This window comes from Mastigoproctus giganteus, chromosome 13 (genome assembly GCF_048544385.1).
Source record: "Mastigoproctus giganteus isolate SK-2022 chromosome 13, ASM4854438v1, whole genome shotgun sequence".
NCBI classification, from domain to species: Eukaryota; Metazoa; Arthropoda; class Arachnida; order Uropygi; family Thelyphonidae; genus Mastigoproctus; species Mastigoproctus giganteus.
In genome coordinates, this window is record NC_143587.1 from 37,063,761 (window position 1) to 37,086,418 (window position 22,658).

The window sequence follows — 22,658 nt, forward strand, 5'->3', positions numbered from 1 at the left end:
AACCCAAGAGAAACGTACTAACTGTGAGGTACTACACTCAGGAGGTGGAGAATGAAAAAGACCTGGGTGTAATTGTGCAGTCAGATATGAAGTTCTCTGACAGTGCAGACAGGCTGCCAAAGCAGGTCACGGAGTTTTATCAATGATATATAGGAATTTTGCAAGCAGAAACAAGGAAGTGATTATCCCTTTGTATAAGGCAATAGTCAGGCCACACCTTGAGTACTGCATACAGATCTAGAGGCCTCATTTTAGGATGGATGTGGAATTGGTAGAACGAGTACAGAGAAAGGCAACAAAATTGGTGAGAGGAACAGAGGGATGCTCTTACCAAGAAAGGCTTAAGTTCTGCAAGTTGCAGCAACTGGAGACTAGGCATCTGCTAGGTTATCTGATTGAGGTGTATAAGGCCTTGAATGGTTTGAGCAGACTAAGTGCTGATGGGATACTTCCACTTGCTGAGATTAAGAAACTGTGGGGTTATAGATTGAAATTGAGGAAAGACAGTTGTGGAATAGATGTGCAGAAGTTTGCCAGTAGGTAGTTGATTGCTGGAACAGACTTCCATCTGTTGTTGTGGAAATTGATAGTTTAAATAAATTTAAGGCTAAACTAGACAAACATTTGGAAAGACTGGATGGGTGAAATGGGAAGGTTTTTTTTTTTTTGGCTAATATTGTATAAGCTTGGTTTTTTGCATCATATGCCTCAACTAATGCTAACTCAGATTTTTCATCCTGCAAATGGGCAGATAAACCACAGAATACACCCAATTTACAGACATAACGTATATGGCACAATATGGCCTAAGTAACTGATGCACCCGAAACCCAACAACATAAAACTGCCATGCAACTGCATGAGTAACCATTGTACCAACTATTCAAGGACAGATCATGTATAGCTACAGTTAGTGATGTGCATAATTGAATTTGAATGATTAATAATCATGAGATTTTGATATATTAATTTATTTTTGAAATAATCAAAATATTCATCTGTTAAAAATCATTGTTAAGTTCATTCAAAATTTGGTGGTTTAATTTAGTAGCATTTAAAATTTGTGTCAGTATATATCTTATATAGAGTTAAACTTTGGCAGACAGCACCCAGCACAAATTGCCTCTGGTGCACCCTCCCTCCACCAGAAAAACACTATATATGGTGTTTTTTAGTCATAAGTGAATAAAATTAAAGGACATAAAAAAAAAAAAAAAAATTTAACATAACTTTAACTGAATACACTGTTAAAATATATACAAAAATTTACACCTTCCTGTTCCAGCATTCCCACTTGGTTCCTTCCAAGTGAGATTTTCTCCAAATATGTGAAAATAACAAGGGAAAAAAATCTGTTATTTTTCAAACATTAACATATTTTTTTTGTTGAATAGTAATTGGTAATTTTGTAATTCTGTATTTTTATGAAAAACAAAGTCAAAATTTCTCAAAAATTGTGGGTGCTTGAAAATAATTTTCCCATATTTGAAATCAACAACAAGAAACAAGTTAGGTAATGTATGCTTTGCCTTACATTTCAGCTACTTTCAGTTATAAAATAACAGCTACTTTCTTTCAATTATAAAAAATTTCAATTATAAAAAATAAATTTCTATATTGTACTCAAGAAGTATTTACCAATACCACACTGGACAATATTTACATGATCAGTAGCCATAAGATGGGATTTGTGTAGTAGTTATTTTTTCTTGGGGGGTGGGGGGGTTAATGTATATGGGTTAACCTGCTGCTATGAAATTTCGTACAAAGATCCAGAAGAATATTAATATTACAAAGTTTAAAGTTTTTAAATTTTTATTCTTTATTTATTATTTTTTTTAACTTTACATAGATTTCAGGATAATCCAGTACAAATTGTGTTTGTAATCCAGGTTTGGGTCAAAACTTGCAGATTGCTATGTTTGCATTAAACTTTAACTTTTTTTTACATGTCATTATTTTGTTATCGGGATTTGCCTATTATATACTCTCTTATAGTAAATAAATAATTTTTAGAATTATATAATAATTATTCCTTATTCTTTTTTTAGGTACTGTTGAATTATATCGTGACATCAAGGAGTATTTGAAAATATCACAAGAACTAATGTTCACTAAATCTGTAAGAGATCTTACAAGGAAAGAACTGGAAAAATATTTCCAGGTATGTTTATAAACTTATATAATTTATATTAGATAATGCACGAGATGTATGGCTCTTGTGGATGTAAAATATATATCTTGGTTGAATATCATATTATCGTGTAACTTTGTATAGCTGTTCACTCTGTACAAATCACAAATCCACCCTACCATGGAATATTGTTCCCACATATGGGGCAGTCCCCCCCCCAAAACCTTTCTCAGGCTTCTAATTCCATTCAAAAGAAGGCAGTTAGGTTAATTAATGACATCTATATCAAAGTCTCTCCATTCTCTGTCTTGTAGACATTCTGTTTCTGCTGCATGCCTTTTCTATAGATACTTTTTTTTCCTTTCTTTTTCCTCATTTATTCATTCAACTTCCATTTTCTGGAACAACCTTCCCTCATACTATGTATAAATATAGTGCAAATGCATCAGAAATACATAGCTATATCTGAATAAATCAGAATCAGTTTTACCAATATTCTGATTTATTCAGATATAGCTATGTATTTCTGATGCATTTGCACTATATTTATACATAGTCTAGACTCCTTCATAGCTTGAGGCTTATGCCCTAAACGCTTGAGCCTTCCCTCATACATATTTCCTTAAAATTTCAATCTACAGAAATTCAATTCTAATCAAGTATTTTCTTAATCAATTCAACGAGTATCTTCTTTCATCTTCTCAACCTTCAAAGTACTACAGGTTCTAATACCTTTTGTGCTTGGGATTTTCATAAAAAAAAATATGTGCTGTCCATTATTCCCTCATTATAAGAAGACAAAATGCATGACACTTAACAAGCTATTGCCATGCTGCAGTCATCTAACCAATTACTAAATTTAAAATTTTGACTTAATATACATAGAACTTGAACCACTCTCATCTGCTTATTTATTGGTAATTGAAAACAATTGTCACATACCAATAGTTAAGGTCAAGGAGCTCTAGCTGTGTCCTGTGGAATATTACATTTTTATATTGCTTTGTATGTTATATTAAAAAAATAAATAAATAACCCTGTGACCACACACACCAGATGGCACCTCCATAGCCAGGTGGGAAGGAGCAGCAGTGCGTAACACATGCTTCTTGATTAGACCGGGGTTCGATCCCATCACCACCAAATATGGAGGATGTGGAAAGGTCAGGGAATGACCACCGCATATTCCCAGAGCAATATGGCCTTAGTTGCTAATGCTCCTAAAAACCAAATAACAAAAAAACACACCAGATGATTATCTTGAGCCTATACATATCGGTTTACAGTACTAGCTGTCTCTGAGTGCATATTTTAAGCATTTATAACAACAATTTTTAACTGATTTCACTTAGTGTTTCATATACAGATCCAACACTAATGCTATATATATTGTAGTGCTGGATCCTTAGTATATTATTTAACTATGTTAGTATTATTTCTTGACTACATAAGTTGTTGTCCTCCCAAAACTATTTTTGATCAAATTACCCATAATGTAACTTCCCATGAAATTTATGCAGACTTGTGTCTGCAAAGCTTTTTAACAATGATATTGATGAAGATATATCAAATTTAATGTTGAAGTTTGCAGATGATACAAAAGTTGGAAGGGTTGTTAATGACAGTAATGGCAGTGCGCTACTGCAACAGGATCTATAAAATTTGGGCAGATGGGCTGAAAAGTGGCAACTGAAGTTTAACATTGACAAATGAAAAGTACTGCATATGGGTAGAAGTAACACCAGAGAAACATACCAACTATGTGATACTACACTTAGGGTGGTAGAAAATGGAAAAGACCTGGGAGTAATTGTGCAGTCAGATATGAAATTTTCTGAGCAGGCTGCCAGAGCAGGTCAAGGGGTATTGTCAATGAAATACAGGAATTTTACTAGTTGGGAAAAGGTGATTATCCCTTTGTGTAAGGCAATGGTCAGGCCGCACTTTGAGTAGTGCATACAGGTCTGGAGGCCTCATTTTAGGAAGGATGTAGAGTTGCTTAAGTGTGTACAGAGAAGGGCAACAAAATGGGTGAGGGAAACGAAGGGGGATCTCTTACCAAGAAAGGCTTAAGTTCTGTAGATTGCAACGGCTGGAGACTTGTCACCTGTGAGGTGATCTGATTGACGTGTACAAGGCCTTGAATGGGTTTAGCACACTGAATCCTAATGAGATTCTTCTGCTTGCTCAGATTATGAACCTGGGGGGGGGCCATAAATTCAAATTGAGGAAAGATAGTTGTAGAATAGGTGGAAATTTGCCTGTAGCCAGCGTTTAGTTGATTGCTGGAACAAACTTCCATCAGTCATGTCATTGTGGAAGTTGATAGCTTAAATAAATTCAAGGAGGAGCTGGACAAACTTCTAGAGGGAATGGATATGTGAAATTGTTTTTATTTATTTTTTTTTTTTTGGATGATGCTACATAAACTCATACGCTTGCTTTCTTGCATCACATGCCTCCATTACTACTACTGCTACTACAAGTATTTTAGCTTTCATCATATAGTCCTTTCCATATTGTCATGTCAGGGAATTGTCTGGAGCTCACTGTCACACTAAAGTGAGGCTCAACTATATCTCTGTTGCATGATTATTACCAAGAAAAAATGTCGTGCCACTTTTTGACAGGAAATTGTGTTGTCTCTTGCCACTCCATCCATTACATATCTTTTTACAATGATACATACTAATAATGTGTATATTCCTCTCTCTGTTACCATTTTTATTCAGCCAGTTTAAAGTGATATGAGTATAGCAGTGTTTGTGTGTACTAGTTTGCACACGTGAACTCCCATTTGATATACTGCTATTATAAATTGTCCATTGTGGATGTACATAAAGAACGGGGGGAGACGCATGTGTTCATTCAGTCTTTAGCTTTGGGTTGCAAAGGAGTTCAATTAAGTTTTGTGTATATGAAAGTTTCATAGGCTCTGGAACCTGTGTCCTGTCATATGAAAGTATTTGATGGTATGCAAATTCCATTAACTTCCCACAGGAAAATACAGTGCTCTGAAAGTGATACATGTTATGTTCTTCTATCAAGGACTTGTGATTGACCATCTTATGCCACTTTATTAATTGTGCCTATTATGCAGAATTACCATGTGGTAAGTTGTGACCTGTGTTGCAGTGGAAGTAACCTCCTGAATTACTGGAACATGATGTAATTTACCTTCAGGATGATAAGTATCACACTCATTGCCATAGGAATATTCAACAGTTTCTGCAGACTTGGAGTTGGGAAGTGCTTGCACACCCTCCTTATTCCTCAAACCAGTCACTGTGATTATTTTTTAATCACTCAAGTGAAGGAGCTACCTCAGGAGCATCTGTTGGAATCTGCAAATTCCATCAACATAGCTGTCAGAGGATAATAACATCATCACCTGTGCACAGTTAATCACAGCACTGCAGTTGATTGTCTACATCACCAGTAGAAAGACAATGTTGATGGTAATTACAGTGAGCTGAGGATAGATGCAGGTTGTGACATGCCAGTTCTTTTGATTCCATATGTCAGTAGTAAGTACTAATCATGTACAGGAAACTTCTGAATTGATCCTTATACATTCTAACACTAATTACTAAGAGTAAAACACTTCAAATATTTCAGTTTATTTTTATCAGAAATCTGATATAAAATTTATTTTTATGTTGTATCATATTGACAAATATGGACACTCCTCTACATAAATTGAATATGCAATCTGTGTTCCGGTCATATATCACTTGCCTAAAGGAAAAAATAATCCTGTAGGCAGCTTATCTCAATTTTATATATTGAGATATAGAATTGAATTCTTACCATAGCTTGCACATGATGTAATTTTCCTTAAATAAGAATTCTCTTTCTTGGTAATTTGTTTAGATGAATTGTTCTTGAATTCAATGAGTTTTACTATTTGAGAATCATGGGTAGATAAATTAGAGATATTAAATACACCTAGCCCTCAATTTATGAAAATGATGAATTCCTGAAAATCATTTCATTATATGAAAATTCCTAAATTTAAAGGGCATTTTCAGTTAAGTTAAATAATAAAATTCATATTGTGTTCCAAAGTACTAAAACATCATCAGTTAGAAACTAAATTATATTTACAGAAAGTTTTTTTATCTTATTTTATGGTTACACCTAGTTTAATTGAATGTAACCTGTTAATAATGATTAATCCATTCTAATAGCTCATTAGTGTCTTGTTAGTTAGTTTTCAAAGTCCAGCTTGTTTGCCAGCTTCATACCTCTATTCATTAATGACAATAATGAAGCCACCAAGTCATACACGTCCTTCATTCATATGTGCAGTTCATAGTAGTAGACTGGTGATTTTGTAGTAGCAAAAACATCTTTATAGTTTCAAAAGTATGAAATGTTAAAAGGTCTTACAGTGAAAATTAATAAAAAGGTTTATGCAAATCAAAAAATGGGTGAACAGTGAAATGGCTTGTTTAGCTTAAACTTTTTTATGAAATACTTGAAAAGACCCTTCTATGAATTACAATGGGGTTTAAGGTTGACCTGGACTTTTTTTATATACAAAAAAACACATACATACACTGAGTGATCACTGAATTATGACTACCTACCTAATACTTCGTAGGTCCTCCTTTTTCCCTCAGTACAGCAGCTATCTGACGTGGCATTGATTCAATAAGATGTCGGAAGCATTTGGGAGGTATGGCCAACCAAGCTGTGTGTAAGGCAGTCAGCAGTGGAGGCATTGGTGTATTCAGACTGAATGCCTGATATGCCTTTCCATTGTGTCCCACAAGTGCTCTATGGGATCGATATTCGGGGGAGTTTGGAGGCCAGTCGATTCGGGGGAGTTTGGAGGCCAGTGCTGGAAGTCAGAACTGTGTTCCTCAAACCACTCCTGCACAACAAGTGCCCAATGGCTCGGCGCATTGTCATCTTGGAAGACACCATTGCCATTCGTGAAAAAGTGTAACATAGTGGGGTGTACACAGTCAGCAAGCAGTTGACGATACCGGAGACCACTGATACATTGTTCTACATGCACCAGGGGTCCAAGTTCCTGCCAGTGAAACATGTCCCACACCATAAAACTGCCTCCATCAGTCTGCACTTTTGATACCATGCATGATGCATCAAGAGCCTCATGTTGTTGACGCCAAATCCGTACACGACCATCCACCATGTGGAGTAAACAACATGACTCATCCGACTAGCACACCATCCAGTCTGCTAACATCCAACTTGCATGCTCTTTGCACCAGGTGAGTCTTTTACGCCGATGAACCTTGGTTAGGAGAGAATGCCGTAGGGGTCGTCTGCTGGTATAGCCCATATGTGTGACGCATGGCCATGCCAGATACTGTTCTGCATTGGCCCATGTTGTATTGGGTAGTCAACTATTCAACTGTGCTGCGCCTGTTTGCCTGTACAAGTCGTCAGACCCAGCACTCACCTCTAACATCAACCTTTCGCTGACCTTTGCAGTTTTGCCGTCAGGTCGTTGTTTGACCATTTTTACGCCAGACCTGGTACACTTTAACTATAGCGGCTCTCGAACACCCCACCAGTTCAGCCGTTTGGGAAATCAAGGCACCAGCTCATCGAGCACCCACAATCTGTCCTTTATCAAAGTCCAATAAATCCTTCCTTTTACCCTCTGGTCAACAGGTCGCATTCAGTTTTCATAGGGGTGGTCATAATTCAGTAATCGCTCAGTGTACCATACATCACCAAACTTATTACTCATTTTCAAGATACTTTCCCTCTCCACTGACATATTTTTCTATTGCTGTTGCCATGTGTTGCACTGATGCCAGTTGACAGCATAGAAATAAGTGGTCTGGTTGTGTAGCCGATTTAGGATACAGTGCTTGAATTTGTCAGTTGTCCCAAATTTCTGCCCTCTTAGGTTCTCCTTCATTGGCCAAAACAGATGATTGCTGGAAAATCTCAAAAGTGATTTTCCACCCCAAGTGTTTGTCATCATCAAATTTGCATAAATTGGATGTGCATTGCCATGCATCAGAATGATTCCCTTTCACAGTTTCCCAGGTGTTTTCTTGCAAATTGCTGTATACATATCATTGAAAAATAAGCTGCTTTAATAGTGCACATTAGCCATTTCTTGATGATCTGCATTTCTGGTACACAGAATTATACAGTTGTCTGCTGCACATGAGCATGCAGTAGGTTAGTATCTTTTTTACTATCTTCAGAAAACTTGTTGCACTAATCATACAATATGTGATAGGGTCTCTTCCCTGTATTGTGCAACCTGTGGAGAATTTCAGCCAGATTTACTTTCTCCTTTAACAGAAATTTTGACGATACTGCACTTTGTACACTCAGAGTAATAGTCTGATGCCATCTTATTCTGCCCCAAATGCAAGTGATAGAGGGCATAGATTTGTGTCAGGGACTGTAAACATTGTTCTCACCATCTTTTAAAAAGAGCATTTTGTTCTTCCGGTGCACACACCTTTTGTTTAAAAAAAAAAAAAATGTGGTCCAGTTCAACCTTGAGCCACTGTTACATATATATATGTAGTTTGAATTAGATATTTTATACTAATCCACCTTTAATGTATTTATTTCTTCTAGACTCCTAAGGAAATGAGGAAGGTGGCACCTGTCCTTCTAATAGCAATACTTCCCTTTGCTAATTATGTGATATTTCCTCTAGCGTAAGTATCAGAGTATTATTCATTAGCAGTTAATTTTTATGTGCATTTGTTATGCTGACATAATAATTAGAATAATGAATCCTTCTCAAACCAAAAAAATGATTAACATTGAATAAAAGCACTATTTTTTGCCACTAATGTTGACATTTCTGCTGTTGCATATTAAGCAGGTCCATCTCTCTCTAGTATGTAAATCCATTTCTTACACAGATTTTAGTAATTTAGTCACTACCTAACCTGTGTATCCTGTGAAACCTTAATCTGTATTACACTTTTTTCAGCTTACCTTACTATTCTGATCACTTTAATTTTTCAAACCTAAACCACCACACCTACTGTTATCAAATAGATTATAGCACAGTATCTTCTTGCACTCTCTTAAAATGGACAACCTTACTATTAGTATTAACAATGGGAAAATAATGTAAGGAGGCCAGGCATACAAAAAAATGAGTTAAACTTTATTAAGAGACCCTTACAAATGGATCTTTGAGAAAGCAAATGATGCACAGATATAGTTCTATCCACTGCTTCACGCTGATTGGCTGCTAATCACTATGATTTTCACTTAAATTGAATGCTGTTCTGCAAGCGAGTGTAGCCGGCAGGAATACAGTAGGCAAGTCAGTAAACCACAGCAGACTGAAACAGTGTTAAGAAAACTCGTACTACAAGTAGAAGTTTTCTTAGCAGACTCACTTCTACCAGTGAAAAAGGTTAGGTTAGCTTATACCACCAAATTTGGGGTGGATTCAAGCATCCCGAACTTGGTGGCACGAACTAACCTAACCTTTCTTACCGAAGTTGAACTAGTCAGGTTACAACATACCACTAAATTCAGGATGGATTCAAGGGGAAAAAAAGGTGCATACTAAACATTGTGAATACCGTTTTTTGCTCGAATCCGTCCCGACTTTGGTGGCATTAACTAACCTAACCTTTCTTACTACAGACTCTGCAGGAATGTACACTAAACATTGTTTTTTTATGAATCTGCCCTGAATTTGGTGGTCTAATCTAACCTGACCTTTTTTCACTAGTGGAAATGAGTCTTTTAAGAAAACGTCTACTTGTCATATGAGTTTTCTATCATATTCCTGCCAGCTATACTCACTTGCAGAATGGCATTCACTCTAACTGAAAATCCTGATTATTAGCAGCCAGTTAGCACGAAGAGGTGGATGGAGCGACATCTGTCTATCATTTGCTCTCGCAAAGATCCATGGGTAAGGGTCTGTTGGTAAAGTTCAACCAAAAAAAGTTACCTTATTTCTTCCAAGTATTTGTACGCCCCTTTCCTTAATTTACAAAAGCTCTCAACTTCTACAAAACTAGATGGCAAGTTATTCTAAAAGTTAATAACCTTCCTGTAAGTTAAAATAATTTTTTATATATATCCAGTCTATAACTATCCTTCCTAAATTTAAGTACATATCTTCTAGTATTACTCTTTGTGCCCCTTGTGAAAGAAAATTATATTTTAATTATTAGTCTCTCTCAGTATCTAACACCCCTTGATACTCTTGCTGGAATGTGGTCTCCAAACCTTATATAGTAATAATAACTCAGGTTTTTTTGATGCACCTAGAACTGATTTTTTATTTGTAAAAGTGGGACTTTTACCTACAGTGTCAAAGTACAAGGGCTGTTCAATAATGAATGATCATAAATTTTTTTTTTACAACATACCTTTATTAATCATCTATATTTTGATTGTCCTTTTCAAAATAGGCCCCATTTGATGAAATGCACTTACTCCAATGTTTCTGTTGTTCTTCAAAAACATGGTGGAAGACATTTTCTGACTTGCATTTGTGAATCACCTCCGATGTCTGTATAACTTCTTCACAACTGTAAATGGTTTCCTCACAGATCCTTCTTTACTTTAGAACTTTAGAGATAAAAAAAATTGCAGTGTGCAAGATCAGAGCTGTAGGGCAGATGAGGAACACATTTAATATTAATGCTGGCAAAGTACTTGATGCGATTATTTTATATTGTTTTTCCCTCTTCTTAAATAACTGTTAAAAATATGAAAATGATATTCATTTATTTATATCACTTTAACCTCAATGGTTTCACTCCTAAACATCCACATGGATAGAGGGTATACATTAAATAAGCAGATTAATTAAAACTATTTATAGATTTGGAAAATAATTCAAAAATTTTACACAGCTCTTAAATAGCTTGTTACAAAATGGTGATTTAAGTAAATTTAAGCTAACTTATAATATCTAAAGGAAAACATTAGTTCTAGATATCAATGAGTGCATATATTTTAGTCAGAATTTGCTTTCTATATGCTTTGTCTTCATCACGCTTTTCAGAGTTTAATCCAAACTGATCGTATATGGGGAGAGTGCTAGCAGGAAACATGATCTAGTCTTGATAAATTACATAGAGTCTTAATGGAAGTAGTGGTTTACTGTTATATCTTGGCATTTGGCCTGGAATATGTCAGGCAAGTGCAATCTGATTAGCTTAAGAGAGTGTACTGGTTCTTGATGAAAATTTGAAATTTCCATGGGATGGTATTGAGATTCACGTGAAGGACAGTCCTGGAGATAGTGAATGTGTGTGAATGATATATAATAGTGTTATTACATAACATTATGATATTATATATTTTATTTTTTGAGTCCATACAATATATTTCTCACTGGTAAAAAACAATGAAAAGTGTTCATAAATGGTAAACATTTAAGAGTTGAGTAAATTTTGATTCAGTTATACATTTCGTACTTGCCTTATGAAAAATAATGTACTCTTGATGTGGGTTAAAGTATCTTAATTAATCCATTTTCCCTTTTAGTATTTTGAAAGCAAGTTTAACAGTGGCAGGCTGAACTGCAGTCTTGCACTGTTTTAACCATTATTTGCTTTTTTTTTTTTTTTTTCACCAGTAATTATTAGCAAGGTTAAGACTTTATAACAGCAGAAAGGAACTCTAATCATATAAAAATATTGAAGGAAAAAATTAAAGAGAAATTTAGGATCAGCAAGTAACATCCTATTTCTCTTATACATTACACATGATTGGGTTAAGCTTAACAACAGGTTACCTATTATTTTTTTTTTGCATGTCAGTGTACTTCAGCCATCTGTTAGGAGCAAGTGAAACACATCATAAACTGTGGTGGGTCCATATAAATATATCCACCCTTGACCAATTGAAGGTCCTTGAAATATTAGCATTGCCATTTAAACTTCTGATTCAGTAAAAGCTGATAATTTTGTTTTATAAAGGACCACTGTAATTGCGTAAGCCTTTTTCTTAATGAAAATATTAGGCATATCATTTAAATTGGCTCCAAGCCCGACTGCAAAATACAGTCGATCTGCCAGCCCACACTGGACCAGCGTGGTAGATTATGGTCCATTTCCGTCAACATGAATTGTTGAGCAGGCTTCCATCCTGCAGTGGATTAATAATGTCTGCTGCTTAGATTGGCGTGGTTGTTATACAAGCTTCTGTGGTACTTTATAGTGATAACCATGGTTTGTTTTGTGAAGTAACTGTTTATTAATAATATTTTAGTGGTGAAGTGGATTATTTCTACCAAAAGGTCTACAAACTGTTTTCATGTTTTAACTGCCATCTAAAACTTACTTGGTGAGCTCTCTCTCTCTCTCTCTCTGTGTATTATTTTGAGCTTTGTTTATTGCTAATAGGTGCCATTTAATTCAGAATGTTTCTGATTTTAGATGCAATGTCACTGGTAAATAAATAAGCTGATACATTCTGCATCTCTGAATTTCATATAAATGAAAAATAGGTTCTTCAAATAAATTATTATTAGGTTTTTAGAGATGACTATAGTATATTGTTAAATATAACAAAAAATTTTCTTTTAGCTATCTGTTTCCTCGATATCTCCTCTCCTCTCACTTCTGGAGTCTACAACAAAAGGTGGACTTTGCTGTATATTATCAACGAAAAAAGTTGTACAACTACAGACCAGTGTTTCGACATTTACAAGCTAAGGTAGATAATCTAGAGAATGAAGAACTAAAAGAAATTTGTTCCAAGATCCTGTACAAGGTGGGAGGATGACTCCTCTGAGGGTCAGTAAATGCATAATTCAGTTCATATACCTGTAAAACTCTAAAAAAAGGATCTGTCTTCTGTCTATAATTTTATGTAACTATGGCCTTACAACATAAGTTTTTTTATGCTCTGAAACTAAGATATATAAACAATTTTTTTTTGTGGTGACCCCCCCGCCCCAAAAGTGAAAGGTATTGGAACCTATAGTACTCTATTACCATAAGTGGGTTAAACGTTGAGAAAAGAAGACATCTGTTGATGCTGGATTTCAATTTCTGTAGATTGTAATTTTCGCTATGTACATATATACAAAGGAAGGTTAGCATCAGCATTAATAAAGGCATATGATGCAAGAAAGCAAGCTTATATAACATCAGCCAAAAAAAACACCCCTTCTCATTTCACCCATCCACTCGCTCCAAATGTTTGTCTAGTTCTGCCTTGAATCTATTTAAGCTATCAACTTCTACAATGACAGATGGAAGTTTGTTCCAGCAATCAATCACCCGCTGGCTAAAGGCAAACTTCCACACATCTATCCTACAACTGTCTTTCCTCAATTTGAATTTATGCCCTCTCAGATGATTATTCAGAGCAAGAGGAAGAATCCCATCAGCATTGAACATGCTCAAACAATTCAAGGCTTTATACACCTCAATCAGATTGCCTTGCAGGTGCCTAATCTCCAGACACTGTAATTTGCAAAACTTAAGCCTTTCTTCGTAAGAGCAACCATTTGTTCCATTCACTAATCTTGTTGCCCTTCTCTGTACTTGTTCCAGCAGCTCTACATCCTTCTTAAAATGAGGCCTCCAGACCTGTATACAGTACTCAAGGTGTGGCCTGACCATTGCCTTATACAAGGGGATAATCACCTTATTCCTGCTAGAAAAAATCCTGTATATCATTGACAAGACACCGTGAGCTACTCTAGCAGACTGTCTGCACTGCTCAGAAAACTTCATATCTACCTGCACAATTACCTCCAGGTCCTTTTCATTCTCTACCACTGTCAGTGTAGTACCACACAGTTGATACGTTACTCTGGTGTTACTGCTTCCCATATGCAGTACAGTCAGTCCTCATATAGCACGATAGTTGTGTTCCTAGAAATCCTCATGCAATGCAAAATTGTGCAATATAAACAACAGGCCCTATGTGAAAAATGGGGTTAGGCGCCGACCACCCAAGATTGAACACACATTTGTAACTAAAACATTGCTAAACAATAAATAATCGTAAAAAAATACTTACGTATTTTATTTCGACTATTATATAATAAAACATTGCTAATGCTTTTGCTTCTATATTAAGCAGACTTGTTCTTTGTTTGATCTTCTATCCAAACAGATGACAGCCATTCCATCTCTTCCAATTCTTTGTGTTTTGATCTAATGGATTTTGTTACACTTTGAGTTGTTCTATGAAAGTTTTTATTTTTTCTGCATTCTTTCTAATTCTCGGCATTACCTCATTTAGGCCTGTAGCACATGCAATATCACATGGTCTTTTATTTCGCTCAAAGTGTTTCACAATTTCATATTTTTTCTCTATCAACAGAGGCGGACTGGCCATAAGCCTTACTGGGAAACCCTGGTGGGCCGGAGGCCAGAAGACGATAGAGGCCAGTGTGATTTTGGCCATAAACACTAGTATGAAGTTGCTATAAATTTTCCCAGGTAAGAATTTTTGACCCAGTCCGCCTGTCTATCGATATTGCTTCTCTTTTTCTCTCTGAATCTGTAGTGTCTTCACCAGGATGCTTCCTTTTCACACCTTTTAAGTATTTTATTCATTTTTAGGGAATAAAGCACAATTACAAAGTGTAGAGGCACGCTTGATACACATAAACAAAGCTGCACGTGTGTAGCAACTGAATAAACATCACCATAAAGCTCACATTTTACTAAAGCACATTTCTGGGGCTTACTACCATAAATCAATAAAAACAATTTCCAGTTGCGTTTCTGCTAGTGGAATCGGTTATAAACTGGTAGTAAACTCGATCTAATTGCATTTGCGATAATACCGATAGCTGGAATAGTGTGGGTTTTTACATTATTATGGTGAAATGTGTTTCCCCTTCACTGATATAAAAAACATAAATACATTTTCAGAATCTTCTCTTCATTCCTATCGTGTTGCATTCAGTTGGGGTGATTACATTCGACTGCCATTTCTTGTAAACACAAAGGCGAATCATGCATAAGCAAATTCGGTTCGTGTTATACACGATATCGTTCCCCTATTTATAAATTGTGTATGATCAAATTCATGTAGTGTAAACATGTGTTATACGAGGACTGACTGTACTTTACATTTGTCAATGTTAAACTTCAGTTGCCACCTCTCAACTCATCTACTCAACTTTTCTAGATCCTTTTGCAGTAGCGTACTGTCATTAGCAACCCTGCCGACCTTCTTATTGTCTCAAAATTTGGACATTAAGCCTGATATACCATCATCAGTATCATTAATAAATACAGAAAACAACAATGGACCCAACACTGAACCTTGGGGAACTCCACTAATAACATTAATCCACGAAGAGCAGTGTTCATTGATTACCACTCTCTGTCTTCTCCCACTCAACCATCCCTTTATTGATACCAGCAATTTGCCTCCAATACCACACTGCTCCAATTTGTGCAGCAGTCTTCCATGTGCAACAGTATCAGAAGCCTTTCTAAGATCCAAATATATGATATCAAAATTATTCTTAGCATCCAGTTCTTTTGTAACCACATCATAGTATCCAATCAAATTGGTTAGGCATGATTTCCCCTTAACAAACCCATGCTGTGTCCGAGCTATAACTGATGTCTTGTCTAGATGATCCTGCCATGCTTCTTTAATCAATGCCTCCATTAATTTCCCTGGAACAGAAATTAAACTAGCAGGTCTGTAATTACTTGTGTCGCCCTTTGATCCTCCTTTGTGAATTGGGGTCACATTTGCACATCTCCAGTTCATGGGTACCACCCCTGAGTCTAAGGAAGCTCTCATAATTATCGCTAAGGATTTGCTTACTTCCTTTGCTGCCTCTTTTAATATTACTGGATATATCCCATCCACCCCAGGTGCCTTTCCTATGTTTATCTTCAAAAACTTCTCTTCCACTTTCCTCTTAGTTATTACAAAATCATCTAGCTCACGTCCACAGTTTAATTCACCTCTGGCATTCCCCTCCCTAAATAACTCGTGTGAATGTAGATGCAAAATACTCATTTAGTTTGTTAGCTACCTGAGCAGGATCATCAACAGTTGAACGATCGATATCAAGTGGACCAATCTGATTCATCCCCTTCCTTTTATAGTTTACATAAGTAAAGAACTCTTTGCTGTTTTTCTTTGCATCCTTTGCCAAAGATTTCTCGTAATCTGCCTTTGCCTACTTAACCTCCTTTGTGACTTGGTTGCAGACCAGCTTATATCTATCATAGGCTTCCGTGTCACCTGTTAATTTATATCCCATGTATTTTTCTTCTCTGCCACATGGCTCATTAGTTCATCTGACATCCATTTAGGCCTAAACTGTGAACAATATTTCTAAGTTGGTATGAAAAGCCTAGTAGCTTCCAAAATTAATTCTTTGAATGCTTTCCATTTTGAATTTGCTGTTAATAACATCATCAGTTGGTCCCACCATATAAAATTTAAATACTGTCTCAGACCACCTAAGTCACCTTTATGAAAGCAAAAACCCTTCCCTTTACCCCCGATGGTACTTGCATCTGAGTAAATCCCACTTCAGTACACTGATCACTGCCACGTACTGGTTCCTTTATCTGCAGATTCTTAATGCACGAAGAATCACTAGAGGGAGTAATAATAGTCTTGATCTGATAATCAGATCAAGACTATTATTACTCCCTCTAGTTGCCTCCCGAACATGCTGATATAGAAAACAATCATTCAATAAATCTACAAAAGCCTTGCTAGTGTGTGAGTGACCAACCCACAAATTCCAGTCAATATCTGGGAAATTAAAATACCCCATTATAAGACACCCTGATTTACTGGCCCACACTATTTCTCTGTACAGTTCTTTATTATACTCATCAGAGTCGTTAGGCCTTTAACACACTCCTACTCTCAATTTTGCTTTCCCAGTGCTTATGTCACACCAAACTGACTCAACACTGCACTCTCCAACCATGTCAACTGGCTGTACTTCCTTGGATTTTATGTTTCTTAACTAATAGCATAACCCCTCCTCTCTTCCTATCCTGTCTATCCTTCTTGTACACATTACACTCCCCAAATTCCAGTTCTGCATTCCTTATATCTGTGTGATACCACATCTCTGTTATCCCAATAATATCTGCCTTTGATGTTTTGACCAACACCTCAAATTCATCAAATTTATTTACCAAACTCCTAGCATTCGTGTACACGCAAATATACATGCACGTGTTCCTATTCTTAGCTACCCTAACACACAACCCATTTATTTACTTGTTCCGCAATGACTCCCAACAGTCTCTGAAATCCCATGCACCTTGTTTTCCAGGCTGCTGTTCATTCCAATAGAAGCAGTGCAAGAATCACTTTCACTTCTTCCAGTGACTACTGTTAATCTATTAGTCCAAGTATCCCCCAAAGCTAGCAGTTTTCCGACTCACCTAACACTGCCTCGATAGCATCAGCAAATATTCTTGCACTCTTTCTATTGGGTCCAAGTTGTTCTGAAAAACAGAAGTAGAGATAGAAAAGTAAAACTTATTTTATTGATTTCATAATAGTGAATGCTCTGGTTTTTAACCTGTAATAGCTGTGCTGTTTGTTTTCAAGAATACAGTTAAACCTCCCATAATCCATTATTTAGCAACACCAATATTTCTGGCTATGGGAAAGTCCAGAACCCTCCCCCCAGGAATTAGAAGATTTAATTGGCCATTTGCCAATGTGTACATTACAATAGAGATTTCACCTGAAAGTCATAATTTTTTACGTTTTCCAATGGCACTGAGAAATTTGTTAGACCCTGGAATTGTCTGGTTACTATTCTTGAATAGCAGAATATAGGAATGTGACCTTTCAGAAGGCATATACAGATCATTATCTATTGTGGAAAAGGGGTGTATTGTCTAGCACACTTGACATTACAAGAAGAAGAACTCTTTATTGCATACAAAAGGCACACGCCATACAGAATACCCTTCATGGCTACAAGCCAGAGGTAGGATTTTGGCAGGGTAATTGTGTGAAACCTTTTGCTTCTCCCCTTCCAAAATATACATATTGTGTGTGATATATTTTGAAAGGGAAAATAACTTATTTTTATAATACTGTATACAATAAGTTGCACTGTAGAAATGAAATGCTTTTCATTTCTGTACTGCAAGAGTTGAACTGTAAATTGATGCTGATAGTAAAGGCATATGCTTGGACTTGTTTAAAAGAAAGAGATGAAATTATAGATGCTAATTCAGAAGAACAGTGCCTGTGGAAATGTCTATATAAAAGAATGTCTGTGTCATTGTGGCATAAAGAAGGAAAACACACATTTCAGACAAAATCTGTAGGTAATGGTTGGATTTAAAAGTCAAATTTACCTTTAGAGACAGTAAGCTGAACCTTTGTTGCAGCAGCTGAATCTAGTAATGTACTACTACAATTTGTGTAACTTTCAGTTAGGCCTTGTGTAGCTGCCAAAAACTAACCAAAATTATGCAACAGTTATTATTATTGTTATTTTTTGGTTTTTAGGAGCATTAGCAACTAAGGCCATATTGCTCTGGGAATATGCGGTGGCCATTCCCTGACCTTTCCGCATCCTCCGTATTTGGTGGTGATGGGCTCGAACCCCGGTCTAATCAAGAAGCGTGTGCTACGCAGTGCTGCTCCTTCCCACCTGGCTACAGAGGCACCTATGCAACAGTTGTGCTGGTAGTATCCATCATGTGGTATTGTAAAATATTAATGGTCTGGAATGATTGTAGTGTACATTTAAAGAGCTTGAAGGTCCAGTGAAATTATTTGGAGAATTTTTGGTGCTGCAGCAACTTAGGCCCTATTGTGCCCAATACATAATAGTCCAATGGAATGATTTTATGTTTGCAAGTATTAATTCATATAGGATCAATATCCACATGCATAACTGATAATTGAAATAGGCATTACTTATGACTGTATTAGGGAATATGTCAATTAAAAAAAAAAAAAAAAAAAAGTCTTGAATTCTTTCCTGTGAAAGAATGTATTAGTAGCTAAACTGAACTGTTTTCTGAGATGAAATTGAAATTAATGAGATAAATTAATCTAATCACATTACATCATAGTATAAATAATGATCAATTTATAAGGGCTGTACCAAGAATTATATCTGTTGTTCCATTAGATTTCTTTGATTATTGATTATTGTTGATTTCTTTCTTTTTTATAGTAACAAATACTTTTATTGAAATAAGGTTATTCATGGAATTGAACATTTGAAATCCTTGTTCAAAATGGGGACTGTTTTTAAGATCAGAGTATAAGTGATAGTTGTAATAAATGTGTAGACATATTTGAACTGTGCACTTATATTTTAGAAGGGTAAAGCCACAGCCATTACTTTCATTAAAACTCATATTTTTTTGGGAAAAAAAAAATATACAAGATTGAGCTGCATATGATTTCTTGCCAATCTGTTGAGTACAAGTAAATCACCCACAACAAATCCAGAAATCACTCTAAATTTTGGCGGCCACATAAGGAGTTAATTTGCAATTTAGCTAATCTAGAAAACAGCTCAGACCATTTAAAGTTATTCGTAACTTTGGCTAGGAAAAGCTTAATGTGGATAGCACAGAGTCACTGCAGGCACATCAGGCATTAGACTCAGCTATCCAAGGATTTAATGAGTATGCCAAGTTAGTTAAAAACATTAAACATCTACATAACCTGCATGAACAAACGTACTGTAAATGAGCAGTTCTGACTATTGATTATAAAATAAAACTGAAAATGTAATCTACTGTGATCCCTAGAATTCCAAAATCACTGTTTGGAAAATGGAATCTTGAGTTGTGTTACATTCACTGGTCAAGTCCAATGCAGTAGTGAATTCGAGCATTAGTAAAACATGGGAGTTCGTGTCCAAGATTCAGATTACTTAAAGTTCATTAATATTTTATATTATAAGGCTATGAAATTATACCTTATTATAATTGTGTTAGTGCTGAATTCATGGGCCTTTCCATTCATGAGTTTGTTTTTGATTTTCAACAGCAAATAAGCTTGACTTTGTTAGATTCTTCACTTATTGAATTAGACAATCATAGTAAATCTAAGCAGATCATAGATATTAGGAATTATGCCCATGAATGTTAAGGTAGAATGGTTAATTGGCATCAACACAAGAAATTCATTTTAACTGAAGCATTTATACAAAATTGATACAAATTACAAACATGAAGCATTTTGTTTCCCTGCTAGGTAGGTAGTGGTGTCCATCCCAGTGTCGATAACATCCTGAAAGCGAAGAAGCTATTTACAGACAAACCATATAGTATTTCAAAATTAACTGGTAGTCACTTGGTAAGTAAACATAGAAAAATTAGCTGCATGATAAATATCTTTGTTTGTTTATTCATATTTTTTAAAATTATATACAGTATAATAACTACTAGTAAAAGGGTGTTTTCTTTTATCTTCAGTAATTTTTGTACGAATTCTTATAGCATGTGAATGCAAATCAAAATTGAATTGAAACTGAATATGTGAAAAATATGATATTAGTATTAGTATTAGTATTAGTAACGGCCGTATGGTGCAAGAAAGCCTATGGCTTATGCTGCACCAGCCAAAAAAAAAAAAAAAAAAAAAAAAAAAATCCGAACAAAACAATGATATAAACAAAAATTAAATAAATAAATAAATAATAATAATTAATAAATAAATAAAAATAATAAAATGAAATAAAAAATAAATAAAAAGGAAATTAATCCTATCATCCTATGCGCTTCCCTTACCCGAAAGTACTATCCAGATGACCTTTGAATTTCCCCAAACTGTCGGCCTCTACCACCCATGAAGGCAACTTATTCCAATAATTTATAACTCGCTGGCTAAAATAAAACTTCCTGCAGTCCAATCTAAACATTTCCCCCCGTAACTTGAATTTATGTCCCCTAGTTCTAGCATCATTTATAATCTTGAAAATTTCGTCCTCATTCATTTTACTGATGCCTCTCAGAGCCTTAAACACCTCAATCAAATCTCCTCTAAGGTGTCTAGTTTCCAAACTCTGCAACCCACATATTCGAAGTCTTTCTTCATAAGGACGCCCTTTTGCCGATCTCACCAGGCGAGTTACCCTTCTTTGCACCCTTTCAAGAAGCTCGATGTCTTTCTTTAGGTGCGGTCTCCATACTTGAACACAGTATTCCAAGTGTGGTCTAACATAAGCCTTATATAATGGGATTATCACGTCCCTATCTCTACTTGCAAAAGTTCGATAGATCATCGATAGGACACCATGGGCCTTCCTTGCAACCTGTTTACAATGCTCAGAGAATTTCATGTCTGACCGTATCGTAACACCCAAGTCCCTTTCCTCCAGTACTGGGTTTAGTTGAACTCCACCAAGTGAATAAGTTATTTTGGGATTACTGTTTCCCAGGTGTAATACCTTACACTTTGTTGGATTAAAGCACAGCTGCCATTTTTCTGACCATTCCTGAAGTCTATCTAGGTCTCTCTGAAGAAGCTCAGCTTGACAGTGATCATTAACTACTCTACCAATTTTAACATCATCTGCAAATTTAGACATCACGCCCTCTATCCCTTCATCAATGTCGTTTATGAAAATTAAAAACAACAGTGGTCCTAATACTGATCCTTGGGGAATCCCACTTCTTACATCAACCCAATCTGAGGAATAGCCATTTATCACAACCCTCTGCCTCCTGCCCTGAAGCCATCCTTCTATCCATCTAAGGATTTTCCCAGTGATTCCAACCTGTTCTAGCTTATAAAGCAACCGCTCATGTGGGACTGAGTCAAAAGCTTTGCTGAAATCTAAATAAACAATGTCGAAATTATTCCCTAAATCCAGCTCGTGAGTGACCCTTTCGAAATAGTGAACCAGATTTGTTAAACATGATTTTCCCTTTACAAAACCATGCTGAGTATCCTTGAGAATTTCAATTCGATCCAAATGATCCTGAATTCCACCCTTGATCATTGCCTCCATGATTTTCCCTACTACTGAAGTCAGACTGACAGGTCGATAATTTCCCACTTCACTTTTAGAGCCACCCTTATGTATGGGAGATACATTGGCACTTTTCCAATCCAAGGGAATCTCCCCAGAGTCTAGTGATGCTCGCATAACCAGCCTCAGTGGTTCAATGCACTCGCTTGCCGCCTCTCTCAAGATTATAGGGTATATTCCATCAACTCCAGGAGCCTTACTGGTCTGTAGGCTTGAAAGTTTTTTCATTAAATAATCTTGCGAAATTTCAATATCATTAATTACATATTTTTTAACTTCGCTCCCACAATTTCCCATTGCCACAAAAGGCTTTTCATTTGTAAATATCGATGCAAAATAACTGTTGAGTTCATCTGCAACGGCAGCTGGTGTATTTATTACTATCCCCTTTCCCTTACGTAAAGGTCCGATCTGGTTTGTCCTGCTCTTCTTGGCATTTATATATGTGAAGAATTCTTTATCCCCCCTCTTTGCTCTGTTTGCTAGTGATTTCTCATAAACTGCCTTTGCCTGTCGAACCTTTTCTGTGGCTCTATTACACATCACCTTGTAGCTGTTATAGGCTTCAGTACTTTTTATTGCTCTGTAACTTTTCCATGCCACCTT

At 36.0% G+C, this 22,658-nt stretch overlaps 1 protein-coding gene across 1 annotated transcript in view; it reads left to right on the forward strand.

The window, feature by feature from the left end:
* The window catches only part of LOC150075972 (LETM1 domain-containing protein 1), a 44,648-nt gene that overhangs the window by 8,598 nt on the left and 13,392 nt on the right, over positions 1–22,658 (forward strand). Inside the window, exons 3-6 of the mRNA XM_090387133.1 lie at positions 2,052–2,164; positions 8,717–8,799; positions 12,658–12,844; positions 20,273–20,374. Of these exons, the coding sequence (XP_090243259.1) occupies positions 2,052–2,164; positions 8,717–8,799; positions 12,658–12,844; positions 20,273–20,374 (485 nt within the window). The remainder of the gene's footprint in view (positions 1–2,051; positions 2,165–8,716; positions 8,800–12,657; positions 12,845–20,272; positions 20,375–22,658) is intronic.